Genomic DNA, 17174 nt, shown 5'->3' with positions numbered 1-17174 from the left:
GGAGGGAAGATCCCTCCACAAAGTCAAGAATCACCAGTGAAAAAGATCAGCTTGATTTTTAATTGCTATTTTTTCTATTTGCAATTCAAAACCTGGGCAGGCACACAGGGAATAAACGCCAGCCACTACAGGGGAAAATAACAAGCTCTGAAAATGCCTCCTGAAAGCCTTGGGTCTCGTGCAAAGGTGCACCCTCTGCTGCAGCCACAACCCTGCAGCACCAGGCACACATTGCCACACACACACACATGTGTTGCCATCAGCCCCCTCGCAAACCATGGCAGGAGTCGCCGGAAAGAACCCGCGGGAGCCACAGAGCCGCTCAGTCACATCTAGCTTTATTTTTAATCCCGTCAGAAAAGTTCAAGAGTTACACCAAAAAATACTTCAGTCTCTGCTACCTACTGACAAAAAATACACCACAAAATTATAAACTGTTCAGTGGTCTGCTGGAGTTGGGGTTGTTGGCGGAGGGGGGGCGGTTTGTACATTTCGGAGTGAAAAATGAATTTACAGGTGGGAGGGGGAAGGAAGGACAGGAAATCAGACAATGGCATTTGGCACTACATTTTTAGCTACACTATACAGTTATTTATCATGATGCCTGGTAGGACTGAGGAGTTCTGCCTTCATTTACACCCTCTAGTGTCTGTGTATGCGAAATGGAGGACAAAACTGCCCGATGCGGGGGAAGAAGGGGCCAGTTCCTAATTTCCATCCTAGTCTAGTCACAAACCTGAAAAAGCAGCGTTAGCCAAATGTGAACCTTGCCCTCCCTGGGTACTCTGCTCCTGCTGCTCAGTCTCACCCTGCCTGTGCTGCTAAGGAGCAGAGCTGCTCTGCAGCAACAGCTTGCAGCTCTGAAACAAAGAGAATCCTTCTTTAACTTTCAAATCCCCACGGCCAGCAGGAACTGCACATTGCCATTTACAGGGAGAGGACGTTGTGCGTCGGCCAGGCCTGGGTTAAGCCTGGGGCCTGGTCTGTATTTGCAAGCAGACATCTGATGGGACCCTTGTACTCTGAGAACATGCTACAGCCATCCCTCTCTAATTACCTAGAATGACACTAAATACTGAAGTATCTGAAGCTGAAAGAGGGTAGCAGGAGCATCCCATTTCATGGGTGAGGGAAAATAGGGTCTGAGAAGTTAGAGACCCAATACTGTTCCATAGTATCACCACTCTTGAACGGCTATGGAATTCACAATGGCATTTCTTTGTCTTTTGGTGACTCTCAGGAGAGAGGTACCAAAGGATGATGCCTCATGTAAATTGCCAAAGGTCACGCAGAAAATCTGTGTCAGAAGCAGAAATAAAACCCTGACTCCTCATCCTGGGCCTGCTTTGACCCCACTCTATATCCAAACAGCAGCCAGGACTTCAGCCTCAGAGCCCAGCCAAGATCACCATCATGGTGGCAGCTCATTATGGATGCCTGGATCTTTCTGGAGTTGCTTCAGCCGTCGCACAGGGAGGGATGTGTGTGTAACTTGTATCTTTGAGGCAGGAGGGTATGCTTGCATTTCTCTATCAGCAAATGAACACTAATGCTAGATTCAATCTGACAGCAAAATATCCTCCCTTCAGCAAGCTAAACACCACCACCACAATGCCTTTGTACCGGCTTCGTTCTACCCTCTCTCTCTAAAAGACTTCAGCTCTTCCTGCACTGCCCATCAAGCCTCTCTGTCACAGCTTTCCAGCAATGGTAAAACTTTGTGGGATTTTCTTTGCTGCTTTTTTCCCTCTCTGGCTGTTTACCTAATTTGCTTTTTTTGTTTTTTAATTTCTTTTTCTAACAAATAGTTAAGCAATGATTTAAAAATATTTTTACATCGTAAGGTACAGTCAACATCAAACATGCCTTTGTACAAGAGCTTGACTTGGTTACAAATCAACAAGAACAATGCACAAAAAGAAATATCCATTAAGATGACTCCTGCACTTGGGGTTTATTTATTCTTGTCATGCTGTTAGCACAGCACCCTCAGCTAGAGCAACGCAGCACGCACGTGGTGTCGCCCTCCCGCCCTCCTACTTTGCCCATCACCACTGGTTAACTTTAATGACCTTCTGTCTTGGCAGCCTTGGCTTCGTGGTTTGCTGATCCTGAGGGCAGCCAGGGCGATACAGCTCGGGAGCTGGTCTGCTTGGCCATGCTGTAGTGGCTGATGACGGTGTAGAACCTGCCCCGGGAGTTGGAATCCTGTGCAGAGTAGTACGCGTCCAGTGAGGCCGGGATGCATCGCTTGTGCTGCAAAGGGGAAGAAAGCAAGAGAAGGAGAGTGTACTGTCAGCCTCAGGCTCTCACTTCAAGTGTCTTGCAGTTAGCCATTCCCACGATGAGGTCTGACTCAGACTTGCTGCAGCAAGAGCAGCTGCTGCACAGCTCTGCTGCCTTTCAACACCATGGGAATGCACAAAGTTCAGAGTCGGGCAGCAGCCTTCGAAACCTGTTGCTATTGGCAACCCTGATTGCAAGCTGATTTCATCCATGGACTGTAAAATGAAGATCTTACTGGTTTGGTGTGTTACTGACATGCACCAAGGCCAAGGCTCATTGCTGGAGGCTTAGCAGGGCTGGCTGAGCAACTCTTATATGCTGGACTGAAAGCATAGTCCAGAATTAATCCTCAGACAAGCAGAGGACCACAGAGGCAAAGACAGAGTAAGCTGCCTACACGCTGCTCTGTGACATCTCTGACCTGTAGGACAGCCACCTTGGTCAGAGATGGTAGGAAGCATTTGTCTGCTCTGCACTGCACAGATAAAGCAGTTTGGTTTGCAACAGCTGCAAAAGAGCAATCAAATGGAAACACTGAACTGCTGGTATTCACCAAATCAAAGTAGCACCAAGGACACAAAGGGCCCCAGGTACTATTAGTATTAAACAATGAGGTACTCCAACTTTCTGTTCCACATGACTAGCTGAAAACTGAGTTCAAAATCTTTAATGTTTTCAGAAGTTCAGGTCTGGGTGTGATTCTGAAATTCACAGCCCTGTCCCAACTTCATTTTTATATAACCTAAGAGAATAATGTACAATGACTAATACACTAACATCCTTGCTCTGTTTTCCAGCCCAGAGACTATCCTCAGTGTGGTCAAGACTCCTGTGAGCTTTATGAGTTTATTCACAGTAAGGAGTTAATGAACTGCAAACCTTTTTTTCATCTCAGCAGAGCAAGTAAACAATTCAATATTAAATCACTGGGCAGGGGGGTTTTAGCAATTAAGTTACATGGTTTTGTCCCTGATAGAGGCTCAAAAGCATCAACAATTATCTGTATGGACAAATGTGGACTTCATTCACAAAGGACACATGTGCTAGCAGTCTGCAAGTTTGCTTTGAATTAAATGTATGCCAGCAAACCTCAGTCACTTGAATGTGTGGGAAGCAAGCATGGGATTCCAGCTGCCATAAATCCATTCACAAATATGAGGGATTGCTCCTGAACATCTGTCTGTAGTGTTCACCAAATGCTAATCTCAACAATTGCAGTGTAACAGTAGCTGATGAAGGCAGATGCAAGTCCACATTTCCCATAACACTTTTCCCATTTCAACACATCCTTGCCAAATGTTCTGTTTGGCCTGGTCAAAAAAAGCAGACCAGACTGTAACCATGCAGGCAATTAGAGCCTATCATTATCTCAGGCAATTCATCTGTCTGAAGTTTCTTACCTTATAAACAAATCCATCTGGGCAACTGTGGTCGTAAGTAAAGGCTTTGTATACCACAAGAAACACTATGCAGGCAAGGAATGCAAGAGCCAGACTTATGAGAATAGTGACCTACAAAAGAGGGATAATGTTACTCTACATATGTTAAAGTGGCATAGGAGCAACCTCATAATTAAATGACTTATAGTAACAGCCATCCTAGCAGACTGCGGTCCTCACTCCACTGTGCAGTACTTAACTAAGCATGGTAATTGAATGAAAGCCAGATCAAATAGCCCTGCATTCTCACAGCATTTCCATCCCCCCACAGGCCTTCAGGAGTGCACTTTCCCGTGTTTAACCCCTCGCTGAGGCATTTGTTGGTCTCCTTGGCTTTGTGTTCCCGTGCTCTCAACTGTTCAAACGGTAGCATCCTCTGCTGGCTCTGCAGAATCCACCCACAGCCAGAGTCCAGATTTGGGGTCTAATCTTTGCAGATAAACTGCCTTATAACCATGACAAGATCCCACTGCTCTGACAGCAGAGGTAGGTGGGCAGGTAGGAAGAAGGAAGTCTGTAGCACACACCCCTTTGTGCCTTCTGGGTGATGAGAAAAGAATGACTTGTGCCTCAGGCTCCTTGCTAAAGGAAAGGCAGGAGAAATGGAATCCTTCTCTGTTTATCAAAGCTGTAAAAAGAGAGTATTTCAGCTACTCACAAAGCCCTACATGTAAATCTTGTGACAAGTCAAGTCCAAGAAGAGATGATGGTGTTGGAGGTACCAGACACAACACCCTCTTTGGGGCTCAAGTATTTCCCTTCTCCTCATCCCCAAGCAGCTCATATAGCTGCACCATTCTGTTTCTTTGCTGTAACTCCCTTCTCTCCAGCCCTTCCAGGTCCCTCTTAAATAGTTCACTCAACAGCAAGTTTCCTGGCCATATTCACATGTATGGACTGAGGTCCTGATCTTTGATTTTAGCTGAGCAGTGTCCTCCCTAAGGACCAAGCATGAGCCCCAAATGCACTCTTGTTCTCCCCTTCCCCAAAGCTTTGTGGTCCCAGTTAGTAATTCTGCAAATGCAGCGTAAATGGCTTGGACTTCTACTGCCTGTACCCCATCCTGCCAAGACTGCTGTCTCACATTGATCTGGATTGCCATAGAAAAAAAGGCATAATCCCTGGGACTCCACTGTTACCATGCAAACTAGAGCTCCTAATCAAATGAACTCACTCACAGAGATGGGGGTGGGAACAGCAGCAGCAGAAACATGGAAAGCTGTTGCATGGAGCTGCTGCAGCAGCTCCCCAGCTTGCTCTGGCTCACTGGAACTGAGCACCAGCAGCATGTGTCTTGCAGGATGTTTGCCTGCAATGGGGAAGAGGCTGCAGTGTTCCTGTGTGGAATGAGCTGTGAGAGCTCATGATAAAGAAACTCCTACAGTAGAAGTTTGAGGTCAGACAAAGGTTTACAGGAGGGATAGTGATCAATGAGGCTTTTTCTTGTGCACAATCTTAACCTGTTTGCCTCAAACCAAATTTCTCATCCTGGCACCAGAAGTCAAATCCAGGGCTGCAAAATTTCCCTGGTCACAGCAAAAGCCATTCACCTAGCGAACTGCAAAGGCAGCAGGGCCTGTGTGCCTCTCCAGGAGCTAATGCCCCTGCCTGCAGGCATGCTGACACCATACCATGCATATGTTCACTCTCCAGAATGTGCCCCTTCCCAGTATCGGGGCTGCACCTACCTGTAGTAAAGGTGATCATTAACACTTACTGCCCCAGCAAGGAGGAGCTACAAATTTCAGCTCCATCTAGCCATCCACCCTTTTGTTGTTACAGATATGTCACAATCCTCTTTATTTTCTTGTATGAGTGTTCAAGGAAACTGAGCAGCAGGTACAGGCAGAACTTGTTCCTTAACTAATATATAGGAGGCTGCTGATGGTAGAAAGTGGGGAAATAAGGAGTAAGTCCCACAGTGTAATGGATAGGCTTGTCAGGAACACCAGCTAATGAAGAGCAAGCTGGTCACATCTCAGAATTCATCAATACAATATTACTAATATAACCATAATATTATGTATCATTAGCAATATTATATCAGTAAAGCTACACTAATTGATTAATATTGGTTCACATAGAATTTTGCTCTAATCCTCTCCTTCAGTAATGGTGGCAGCTGTAATTCTGAGAACCTGTAGGCCATGCAGTCTCAAAGAGGCCAGAAAGAAGAAGAGGGCAGAAAAAGACTTCTCACCCTCACCAATCCTGCATAAAGATGCACTGCCTGGTGAGATGTACACAGCACATTGGGGCTATTACTCAGAGAAGCTAAAGCAGCCCTGGCAATGCCACCTGCAATGCTGGAAGATGCAGAGCTCTAATCTTGGTGGCTCTTTTAAGACAAAGGGTGAAAGTACATCTGTATGAATGGCATTATATCTGGCCCAACCCATCCAGTTAAAATCTCAGGAAAGAGAAAGGTGTGGAGACTTTATCTAGCAGGAAAGATTATTAAGTTCATTGTTAAGTCAGAATATTTTAGAATAAAGTGTAAAGAGAAAGGTAAGAAGATTGGGACTAAGAGGCCTTTCCAGTGACAAGCAGGTCACTGAAGCCCTGACTCACCTTTTAGAAGAGCTGCTCACATTAACCTCCTCCTCGGGGCCTAATCTGCTGCAAAATGGACCAGGAAAGGCAAAAGGCAGCAGCAGAGGGAAAAGCACTTACTGCTGGCTCTCACAAGAGAACATGTAAGAGAGTCCTGGTGTGCTGAGAAGGTAGCTGGTAGAAATAGAGTGCAGTTGTTTGAACTGCATTCACCTCACCAAGAAAGTATGGTCTCCTCCTCCTCTCCATCAAAGCACACTTGTCAGTATGTCTGGATCGTGAACCTGGGGAAGCCATACCCCTTTCCATAGTGCTGAACAGGAATAAGACACAGTTGGATTCCAGGGAGATGGAAATGGAGCTTGCCATGAATTCTGCCCTAATAAGAAGTTATATTACACCTGAAAAAAATGTCATTTTGACAATTGAATTGCAAAGGTGACAGTGAGGTTAGTTTGGAGACATTAAAGCTACTACACATGCACATCTTGCTCTACCAAAGCCAGTGCTTAGAGGGCAGCTCTGGCTAGAAATTCAGAAAATAAGAAATGCTCAGCTCTCCAGTTTGGTTGCTCTGCCCTAAGTACAATGTACAATGAAAAAGGAAACCTTGCTTGGGTTATGGTAAAGGAACAAACTTCTGCTCAGGGCAAAGGAAGAGACAAAGTCAGAGAGCAATGAGATTATACCAAATCACAGAGCAGAACTGAGTGAGAAGGTATCTCCTGTTCCTGAGAAAGATGAAGCTGCTCATCCTTCAGCCTTCTGTAGTAAATAGAACCTTCACCTCCAGGGCTAGCAAGAGCTGCACACCAGCAGGACACAGACACCCTGTGCTCTGATTCCTCCTGCCCTAAAGCCTACCTGGTTCCTATTTCCCCCTCTGCATCACTCTCCTCCATCCCAGAGGAATCCATCAGGGCTGACTGCGTCCAGAGAAGGGGCTGTGGAAGAGAACTATCCCTGAGCTGTTAGATGTCTCCCCCACCAAGAATGACTGTGTGTCTGCCTTCCCCAAGAGTGGCCACCAAAGCTGCTTTGATAGCTCCTCATTCTGAGCCAGTGTAAATGGTTTAAATGGCCAAGTTCTTCCTTTACCCGTCACAAAAAGCAAGAACCAATTGTTAAATCCCATGTCCAGGCACAGCCTATAGAAATAACCATTAGGAATGCAATTGGACTGGTTATCTTGCCTGCTCACTGACCCCCTAGAAACAATAACCCCTACTCCACTCTGTGGTTCTGTTCTGGCAATGTGCTGACATCCAATTCCTGACCTCCCAGGAGCAGGTTCCTCCACTGAGCTCCTCCCTTGCTCTGAGGTGTAATTGAGCTCACTGTCACCTCCCTCCTGCCAGTTTCATGCACCACTAAAATTACAGTGTGACACAGTATTAGACATGATGATACATGGTGTAAAACTGCTGTGGGATGCAATGTCATGTAAGATGTTAAAACCCTGAAGAAAGGGAAGAAAAATCCCCACCCCAGATATTTTGCTACACCAGCCCTAAGATCCACCTCTCTGGCTATTGCAGGGCACACAAAGCTTCATTAACATTTAACCACCAAAGAATCACAGAGCTGCAACACCTAATAAACCTCCACTTTTTTTTTTTTATGATTAACATGAACCTTGGCAGTCTCTAAGCAATATAAACACTCACAGAGGGGAAATAAAATTTAGTGAGCAGATAAAACCTGGAAGTGCTGCAGGCATGAATCTGTCATGTGTGACTGTTTGAGTGGGTAAAAGAAGGGAGGAGGGGGTTGCCTGCCCTTTCCCCAAACTCTTATATGATTCCCAAAGGCTCCCTTAAGAGGGGAGTGTCTGTTGGAATGGAGAAGAGAGAACATTGTTACCACACCACAAAGCTCCTCATCCTCCACAAAACATGGGAAGAGGCCCTTAGCTGGGATTGTTTAGCCTGGAGAAGAGGAGGCTCAGGGGTGAACTTACTGCTCTCTACAACTACCTGAAAGGTGGTTGTAGCCAGGAGGGGTTTGGTCTCTTCTCTCAGGCAATCAGCACCAGAACAAGAGGACACAGTCTCAAGCTGCACCAGGGGAAGTTTAGGCTCGAGGTGAGGAGAAAGTTCTTCACTGAGAGAGTCGTTCGCCATTGGAATGTGCTGCCCAGGAAGGTGGTGGAGTCACCACCCCCAGAGGTGTTCAAGAGGAGACTGGACGTGGCACTCGGTGCCATGGTCTAGTCATGAGGTCTGTGGTGACAGGTTGGACTTGATGATCTTTGAGGTCTCTTCCAACCTCAGTGATACTGTGATGAACGATGAAGTCAACCACCCATCAGCAGAGTGCTTGGCTTGGCTCTTCCCCACCTTTCCCAGAGGCGACTTACATCTTGCATTTGCACAAGAGCACAGATTAAGCAAAGGATATGTCCTCATCAGGCAACAGGACATAAGCTGCCATTAAGGTTTTCCTCCAGTGAGATGATACCTAACTGCAGTAGTGCCCCAGTTAAGCTGCCCCTCATGCTGTCTGTCCATCCATATATCCTTCCCACTCTCTTTGATTTCAACAGCTGCCCATGAGGATTGTTTATCTAATCAAAATATCCCATTTGCCCTCTCTAGCTACAATGAAAACTCCTATTTTAAAGCAAACCAGAGAATAATGTCACATCCAGACAGCAGGGCATTCTTTTAAGAGCCCTTTCCCTTGCAAGGTTTTGACATTTTTATTCCTTACTGTCTTCCTTGGCAAAGATTTTCTGCCTTGTGCCTCTCAGCTCTGGTGGTTTTCAGAGAGGGTGTGCAGCCTTAAATCCATATGGAAGTCAACAAGAACAAGGAGCTGATGATTCCTCCAAAAGTCAAGCCTTAGGGTCTTCAACAGCAACACTGATAACCTGCTGAGCTACAGAGCCTGTAGGTAGCCCCACACCAGCATTGGGCTGGTACTGACTGTCACACAAACATTTTCACATCTTGGTGCCTCAGAGTCCTGGAACACCTGAACCCTCTGGAAATACCAGGTGGGAAAAAGGAAGCAGAGAAAGACCGATCCTGAACAGAGGTTGATGGGAATAACTCCTGCACAGAGCAGACATTCACAAGGAAGGACTTTCAGGCAGTGTAACTGGGGGAAGGGTCTGTCAGCAGATGGCAGTTCCCTCAAATTTATGCACTGTTTCAACTGAGTTGACAAATAATTTTTTCCCAGTGGGGACTGGGATGACTCTCTATTAGTATTCAGCATCCACCCTGTGCTGGTGAGTTGGGGAGGGTGTAGTTTTGTTCCCGCTTAAGACACATATTACTTGAATTAGCAGCTGGAGGAACTCATAATTGTGGCTCTGGTGTCATGTCATTCTACCTTTATGTTTTGTTCACAAGCTCTGCTGGTGGTTAGGACACACTGAGAGGACTCAGCATAAAAATGGTTTAAGAAGAAATGGGATAGGTAGAGAAAATAACATGGATAGGATATGATGTGATATGATATATCATAGGAACCAGCAATGGTGTTAGACATTCATCTGTATGGTTATTAAAAAACCCAAAACAAAACAGGCATAGGAAGTTCCACGGAAACAGAAGGAAAATGTTTTTCACTGTGGAACACTGAACAAGCTGCACAGGGAGGTTGTGGAGTCTCCCTCTCTGGAGATATTCAAAACCTGCCTGGATGTGTTCCTGTGTGACTTGCCCAGGTGATCCTACTCTGGTGGGGGGGGTTGGACTGAATGATCTCTCAAGGTCCCTTCCAGCCCCTAACATTCAATGATTCTGTGATTCTGTGACCTCACCTCACAGTGAAACACAGGAGAGGGCATCCTACCAAAGGGACATCTTTTGAAGAAGGGTGGTTTTTCCCTAACCCAAACCACAGATAAGCTATGAATTAATCACAATTACCAATCACAAATGGGGAAATGCTTTGTGGGAGGGAAATCTTTCTCATGTATTTACATCTTCAGAGCTGGGACAATACTCAGTGCTGCATGGTTTCTTACATGAAGCTTCAGAATTGGTTTTTTTTTTGGTTCTTTACCTTAGAATTCATAACCATACACCAACTGGGTCCCAATACTTCTAAAAACATTCAACAGCATCTTTAGGGATGGTATAATCCTGCATCCCTAAAACATCTCACATCTGCTCCACTATTTCATGGGTTCCTTTCAGCCCACACAACCCAGCAATCAGTCCAAAACACTCACAGGATAGAGAAAAGACAAGGTCATTTCTCCAGCTACCCTAAAGCCTCAAAGACATGCACCTGAAACAGAACCAGCTGTCTCAAAACAGTTTGCTCTCTCAGCCATATTCCCATTGGCTCTACCCACCTCTGAATTCACCACCTCACCACAGAATCACAGAATCACTGAGGTTGGAAGAGACCTCAAAGATCATCAAGTCCAACCTGTCACCACAGACCTCATGACTACTAGACCATGGCACCAAGTGCCACATCCAATCCCCTCTTGAACACCTCCGGGGATGGTGACTCCACCACCTCCCTGGGCAGCGCATTCCAATGGTTAACGACTCTCTCTGTGAAGAACTTTCTCCTCACCTCGAGCCTAAACTTCCCCTGGTGCAGCTTGAGACTGTGTCCTCTTGTTCTGGTGCTGACTACCAGACTACCCCAGTGAAGCTCTCCAAGTTTGTATATCTCAAAGAGAAACATCTGTCTTCTGAGATGACTATGTACCCACCAGCAATTCCTCTGCTCAGTGTCTTGTGATACTGTAAATGCAGCACGAGCGTGGAACAAGAACATCATGTTTCCAAGCAATTTGTCAAATAATTAAATTATGCACACAATAACTAGCTGGCTCAATTATATTAGCCTGTCTCCATCATGTAATATAATTTCTAGTGGCTGTTTAGGCACTAATAGCCTCAGATCTTTTTAACTGTGTCTGGTGCCAGCTGCGGTCTGCATGACATCTTTCTGTGCCAAGTCAAACCCCTTGAATAGAAAAATTCATGGCTTGGCTTCCAAGCCCTTGTTTCTTATGGAACTTCTAAATACCATTTTCAATAAGGATGCTTCCACCATTGAATATTAGCAAATTTCCACTTAGGTAAATAACCAAGGAACACTAAATAAATGCATGGCCTTTTTGGCACACCATACGGGTCTTTAGAGGTCTTTTTTCCTCCCCTCCTCCCACTTGTTTTTCAACTATCATAAGCTTTCCCTCCTCCTACCTTCAAAAGAAAAGAAGCATAAATCCAAACTTCAGCAAGCCAGGTGACTCAAGGAACACTTCTTCTAAAGATGCTTTTCTTACTAACCCCACGGTCCTAACACCTGACACACCGCTCAAGAGCTGAGCAAGGCTGGAAGAAGCTTCCTGCCAGGTCACTAATTTGAGGTGGTTTTTCAATTAGTGGGACTGCAGCAGACAGCTACCTCATCCCCACAGCTAACCCTTCAGCAGGGACATGCTGCAATTTCCCATTGTGTTGTGCAAAGTGCTGGCTGTGACAGTTCCTCCTGTCACTTTCTGTGGGACATGCCAATGGATGCCTCAGCTCATCAAGGGCTCTTCTTAAATGCATTACAAGGAATACAACATAAATCAAGTCATCAATAAAATTTCTCCTTGCTTACCCTTTGCCTGGCAAGACTCTACTTCTGAAGAGCCTCATACATGCAAATTCATCCCCTCTTTCCACCGCACCTACACTGCATATGGAACAGGGAAAGCGTTAGGAGCCCTAAGTGAGCACAGGTCCATGGATTAGCACATGGCAACAGGCTTGGGAAATGGAGTTTGAGTTCTTCACTCTGCTTCTGGCTTTTACACCTGACACACTCAGGTCTAGCTCCATGATTTGTTCCCTACTGGTAGTGATAGACAGTCCAGCAAGACCCACCTGAAGCTGCAAGTCCCCAGAAGCTTGGCTTCTTCTGCGCCTATGTGTTTGCAAAACCACCCAAGCACCAACACCATCCCACAGCCAAGGATCAGCCTGGTTCTAGGGAAAAGCTGAGGTCTGTTTGCTTTATGAAATTTGGTTCTTCCATGGGCAGGTCAATTGTCAAAGTAAGCTTCCTGACCTGAGTACCAATGTACCACAACTAAAGCACACTATGGTACTCTTCCAGGTTTGTTTTCTTGCCTTTCCCATCACTTTCTCTTGTATTCAGATTTTACATGTGACACTGGATTTGAGAATGCTCAGAACAGTTTAAGCTCTTTCCATGCCAAGGCATGAGATAACTTTCCCCTTCCTCTCCCTAATTCCATGGACTTCTTAGATAAAAGGAAAGTGAAGGTCGAGCTTGCACAAATGAAAACACCTTTGTTCAGTGCACTCTTGTGGTTAGAAAACATAAATCAGTTGGAAGTTCATTCCTTCAAGAAGGTCAACACATTCACATGCATTTCAGCATCTATCTCCACCATCACAGGTCAGGAAATAAAGGTAATAATATGGCAGCATTCATGGTCCAGTACACCCATTTCTCTTATAAAAACTTATTCTTATTATGTGGGCGCTTCATACAAGGACAAATTGAGGACTTGGCAAGCAAAGAGTCTCCTGGGTAACTTAAGAATTAAAAGCCTTTCCATTTAAAATCAGAAATGTGAAGCTCTATTGCTGCAAATGACTTCCAAAAGCTACTCTCTTAAAAACAAACAACAAAAATTAATAATCTAGCTGATTATCATGCCTTCAAATGCATGAGGCCAGTTCCATTAGCTGTGGATCTGACCCAACAGACTTAATACATCTGCAAGTACTAACAAGAGGGAGCTCAGGTCTGTTTAACATTCAATCAGCAGCCTGTGCTGCATTATAAATAGAATGAAACATTACATGGACAGAAATGTGAGTGAAGCATTTCACTTCCCTGATTATTTTTTCCCCCAGCATTCTGTGGTTTGGCTACAAGACTCAAAATGCACTTCATGACAGTCAATAAACTTTGCCTTGGCTTTAGTTAGCCAAAAACTTTCCTTCTCCATGCCATTTGGTCTCTTTTGCTACATTAGCCAAACCGGCATCAAGCATATTTCATTCCACCTCAACTGCTGACATGAAAATTACCCAAGACATAGGGTTTGCTGTAGGGTGGCAGAGGAACCAAAATAAAATATGGCATTGTACTGTTGAAGACAAAGATGAAGTGCAAGAAATCATTCAGACTCAATGGAAACTGCAATTACATTTTGCAACTAGCTGAATGGGTATCTCCCTGCAAGTGCTTAGGAAAATCTTTTTAGTATCATAGTATTAGTCAGGGTTGGAAGGGACCACAAAGATCATCTACTTCCAACCCCCCTGCCATGGCCAGGGACACCCCACACTAGATCAGGCTGGCCAGAGCCTCATCCAGCCTGGTCTTAAACACCTCCAGGGACGGGGCCCCAACCACCTCCCTGTACAACCCATTCCAGGGCTTCACCACTCTTATGGTGAAGAACTTCCTCCTCACCTCCAGCCTGAATCTCCCCACCTCCAGCTTCATTCCATTCCCCCTAGTCCCATCAGTACCTGATATCCTAAAAAGCCCCTCCCCCGCCTTTTTGTAGGCCCCCTTCAGATACTGGAAGGCCACAATTAGGTCACCTCAGAGCCTTCTCTTCTCCAGACTGAAGAGCCCCAACTCCTTCAGTCCCCAACCAACAGCCCCAACTCCTTCAGTCTGTCCTCATAGGAGAGGTGCTCCAGCCCTCTGATTTTTCAAGCATTTTGTGCCAAAACAAAGGGTCACTTGAGGTTTCTGCTCTGCAGCTCCTTTCTTTCTCCAATATATCATGATCTGGAGAATTTAGATTCAGCAGGTCTACCCCACAAAACCCTTAGTCATGTGAATATTCTCTGTGACTTCCATTTTTAGACGCTTACTGCATAGCAATTAACTTTCTTCTTCTCTCCAAAAATCCATTAAAGTAAAAAAACCCCAACACCCTGAGCTGCCTGTGCTCACAGATGGCAAAAAGTAAGATATATCTGAGGTGGTTTGTTCTGATTTTGCAAGAGTATGTGCATGTGTAAAAAAAAAACCACCAACAAACCAAACTGTGATGGCTTAAGCCTTAACTGGGAGTTAAGAGCTTAGATGGGGGCAAGGCTGAGAATCTCTCCCCCACTCCCCCCTCCTCCCTCCCAACAGAGAGGGGAAAAAAAAGTAAGGAGCAAATCCACCAAACAATAATTTGGAGTTGGCCTGGAAGTAGAGAGGTAAAGAGTTTTCTTTAAACAATATATATATATAACACAATAACAGGTAAGGTTCACAAGGGCAAGGAACAAGGATGGATGGGAGGGGGGCAAAAAAAGAATAACACAAAACCAGTCTCTCTCTGAAGAGGCACAGAGGCAGCAGGGAGAAGGATCAGGCCCGACCACGCGGCAGAGGAGCAGGAAAACAGCCACAGTAGCTCTCATCCAGGAGTGACAGGAGCCAAAAGGAGAACTAATGACCCCATTGCCTTCCCTTTTATACCCTAGCTGGGCAGGGAGTGGGGAGTGGAACAGACTCAGCTTCCCAGGGGGAAAATGCCCTGCAGGGAAGGCAAAGCACTCGCAAGCCCTGCCCTCTTTGTTTTCAGAAAGGGTGTTAACCCACCACACAAACCCAAGAATACACTCCCAAAAATGACCTATTTCACATAAAAGCTATGTCTTGTCTTTTCTCTTGCTTTGCTAGGTGCTCCCTAACCTCCTCATACAGAGCACTGTATGTATGAAGGTGTATACAAGATACACCTTCCATGTGCATGTTTGCAACATGGAAACGTCCCAGGTTTGCCTTCTTGGGAAAAGAAAGCCAGTTATCAGCTGGGAATTCTGACAAAAAGCACAGACTTTTGCCTAGACAGAGGAAAGCTTGCAGGGTATATAGTGATCAGAGATGGCTGATGTTCATCAGAGATGAACAGAAATGTCTGTTTTCTGGCAGCTGCACCACAGACCCGCACTTGATTCATCCTCACTTTTCCAAATTGTGGCTGACAATCACAAATGGCTCCATCAATCCACCTACATGCAAGCTGTGAAGCCCACTAGGACAGATAGGACCTATCCTCTTCTCTTCCCATTACAGCCAGAGGAAAAGAAAGATCTCTGAGCTCAGGTAGAAAAACAATGAGCATCACTCTGTGATTCTTTGATTCTGTGCAACATTTCTCACTGTCTTTCACACACCCAAGTGGAAGTCTGAATATATGCTGGTGGTAGTTTGCACCAGATCGAAGCAGACAAAGGCCAGGCAGGACTGGGCAGTGAATTTGTGAGGATGGAGAAACTGTGACCCTCTGGAAAATATTCGACTTCCAAAGACAAGGCAAAGTGTGGATCCAGAGACAAGTCACTCCATCACTGCCAGAAGAAGACATGGGTGAAGTGAAGGCTGCCTGACACCCCTGCAAAAAGAACTCTGGGAAAGGAAATGGTGTCTGTGGAAACTGCAATCAAACCCCTCACACTGACAGCTCCCCAAGCCCCTCTCTGAATGCAAGGATCAACAGGAGACTATTATACCACTCCCAACGCTGATGCCAGTGCAACAAGATGCCTGAACACTATTGCCACTACTCCCTGTGCCTACCACCCTTCTGTTTTGTCTCTGCTCTCCGAGATCACACAGCTCATCTGAGCACTGTGCATCCTGGAAAAATCATCAATAGCCATATTAGTAATTATTACTAAAGAGAGAAAAATCTCTGCAAATTAGAGTGTGCTCCCTCCCTTGAGCACCACTTGCATCAGTCAGTGTAATGGGATCTTTCAGCAGCCACTCTGTATCTTCCAGATAACCAAGGAGATGTGGCAGTCACCATGGTAACATTGTTATTGTTAGCATTAAAAAGCAGTAAGGAGAATTGTCCTCCTCACACTCAGAGGAGCCCTTTCATTATGAGTTACTCCTGCCCTGTGTAACTTAACAATTAAAGGAATCTTTATGTTTATTTAGCTACTGAATGTGCACAATGAGAGACCCCATGCCATTTTTCTGGGATTCATTCCTTTTCAGGTTAGAGGGAGAATTATCAGCAAAAAGCAACAGCCTACAAGTGACAGCAGAACAGGATAAGCTTGCAGGAACCATGGCATGGACAGGGAGTTTGGGAAAGGGAATGGACTGCCCAAGGGAGGTGCTGGAGTCACCATCACTGGAGGTCTTTAGAAAAGATTGGATGTGGCACTTGGTGGCATGGTTTAGCTGATGTGGTGGTGTGAGGTCATGATGATCTCAGAAGTCTTTTCCAGCCTCAATAATTCTGTGGTTCTGTGAAGCAGGGTGATCAGGAAAAGAGGAATACTACTTTTGGGGCTGTGTGGGTATTCAGCAAAGCAAGTGCAAATGGCTACCTTCACAGCTGCAATGGTAATGCACCCTTCAAAAACAAAGGCAGGGTGGGCAGGTAGATAAATGTCTGCATTCAGGGGAATGAGGCATTTGTCAAAGATATGCTCATGGTGCAGAGGCCACACAGCAATTTTCTGCATGATGCTGTAGAAGACATTGTGCTCACAACTCAGCAGACCTTACCTACAGAAAATGATCAAGACCTTCTCCCTACCTTCCTCCACAACCACACAAGCCCAGAATTTTCTTTTCCTCTCTGAATTGCAATGCCTGTCACATGAGGATCCTTCCACTACAAGCTTTAGCTGAATACCCAGGGGATTCTATGGGTCAGAGTCTAGTGGTGTAAGCAGGGGAAACATCTTTCTCTTCAGCAAAGCTGAAACAGGAAAACGAGTCCTGGCCCTGACCAAGAAAAGTCTTTCTTAATTAGAAGCCAAGTGAGATACTGGCTTGGTTTTGATAATGAATAACTATTGCATCAATGTCTGTTTTGTAAGGTGTGGCTGAAGACAAGCCAATTTTGCTTTAAGTCTTTCACATTAGGTCAGAGGAAAATAATTGTTTCAGCATGAGCATTTCAACAACAAAACC

The 17174-nt window shown here is 45.4% G+C and overlaps 1 protein-coding gene across 1 annotated transcript in view; it reads right to left on the bottom strand.

Moving 5' to 3' along the window:
- Positions 1-317: 317 nt before the first annotated feature.
- NSG2 (neuronal vesicle trafficking associated 2) overlaps positions 318-17174 on the bottom strand; it is a 37976-nt gene continuing 21119 nt past the window's right edge. Inside the window, exons 4-5 of the mRNA XM_068160381.1 lie at positions 3687-3797; positions 318-2256 (exon numbers count right to left, since the gene is read on the bottom strand). Of these exons, the coding sequence (XP_068016482.1) occupies positions 2065-2256; positions 3687-3797 (303 nt within the window). The 3' untranslated portion in view covers positions 318-2064. The remainder of the gene's footprint in view (positions 2257-3686; positions 3798-17174) is intronic.

This window comes from Melanerpes formicivorus, unplaced genomic scaffold (genome assembly GCF_026170545.1).
Source record: "Melanerpes formicivorus ecotype bairdi unplaced genomic scaffold, bMelFor1.0.p_v2 SCAF_2, whole genome shotgun sequence".
NCBI lineage: Eukaryota > Metazoa > Chordata > Aves > Piciformes > Picidae > Melanerpes > Melanerpes formicivorus.
The sequence above is the reverse complement of the archived record's forward strand: the minus strand, read 5'-3'. Positions and strand labels throughout refer to the sequence as shown.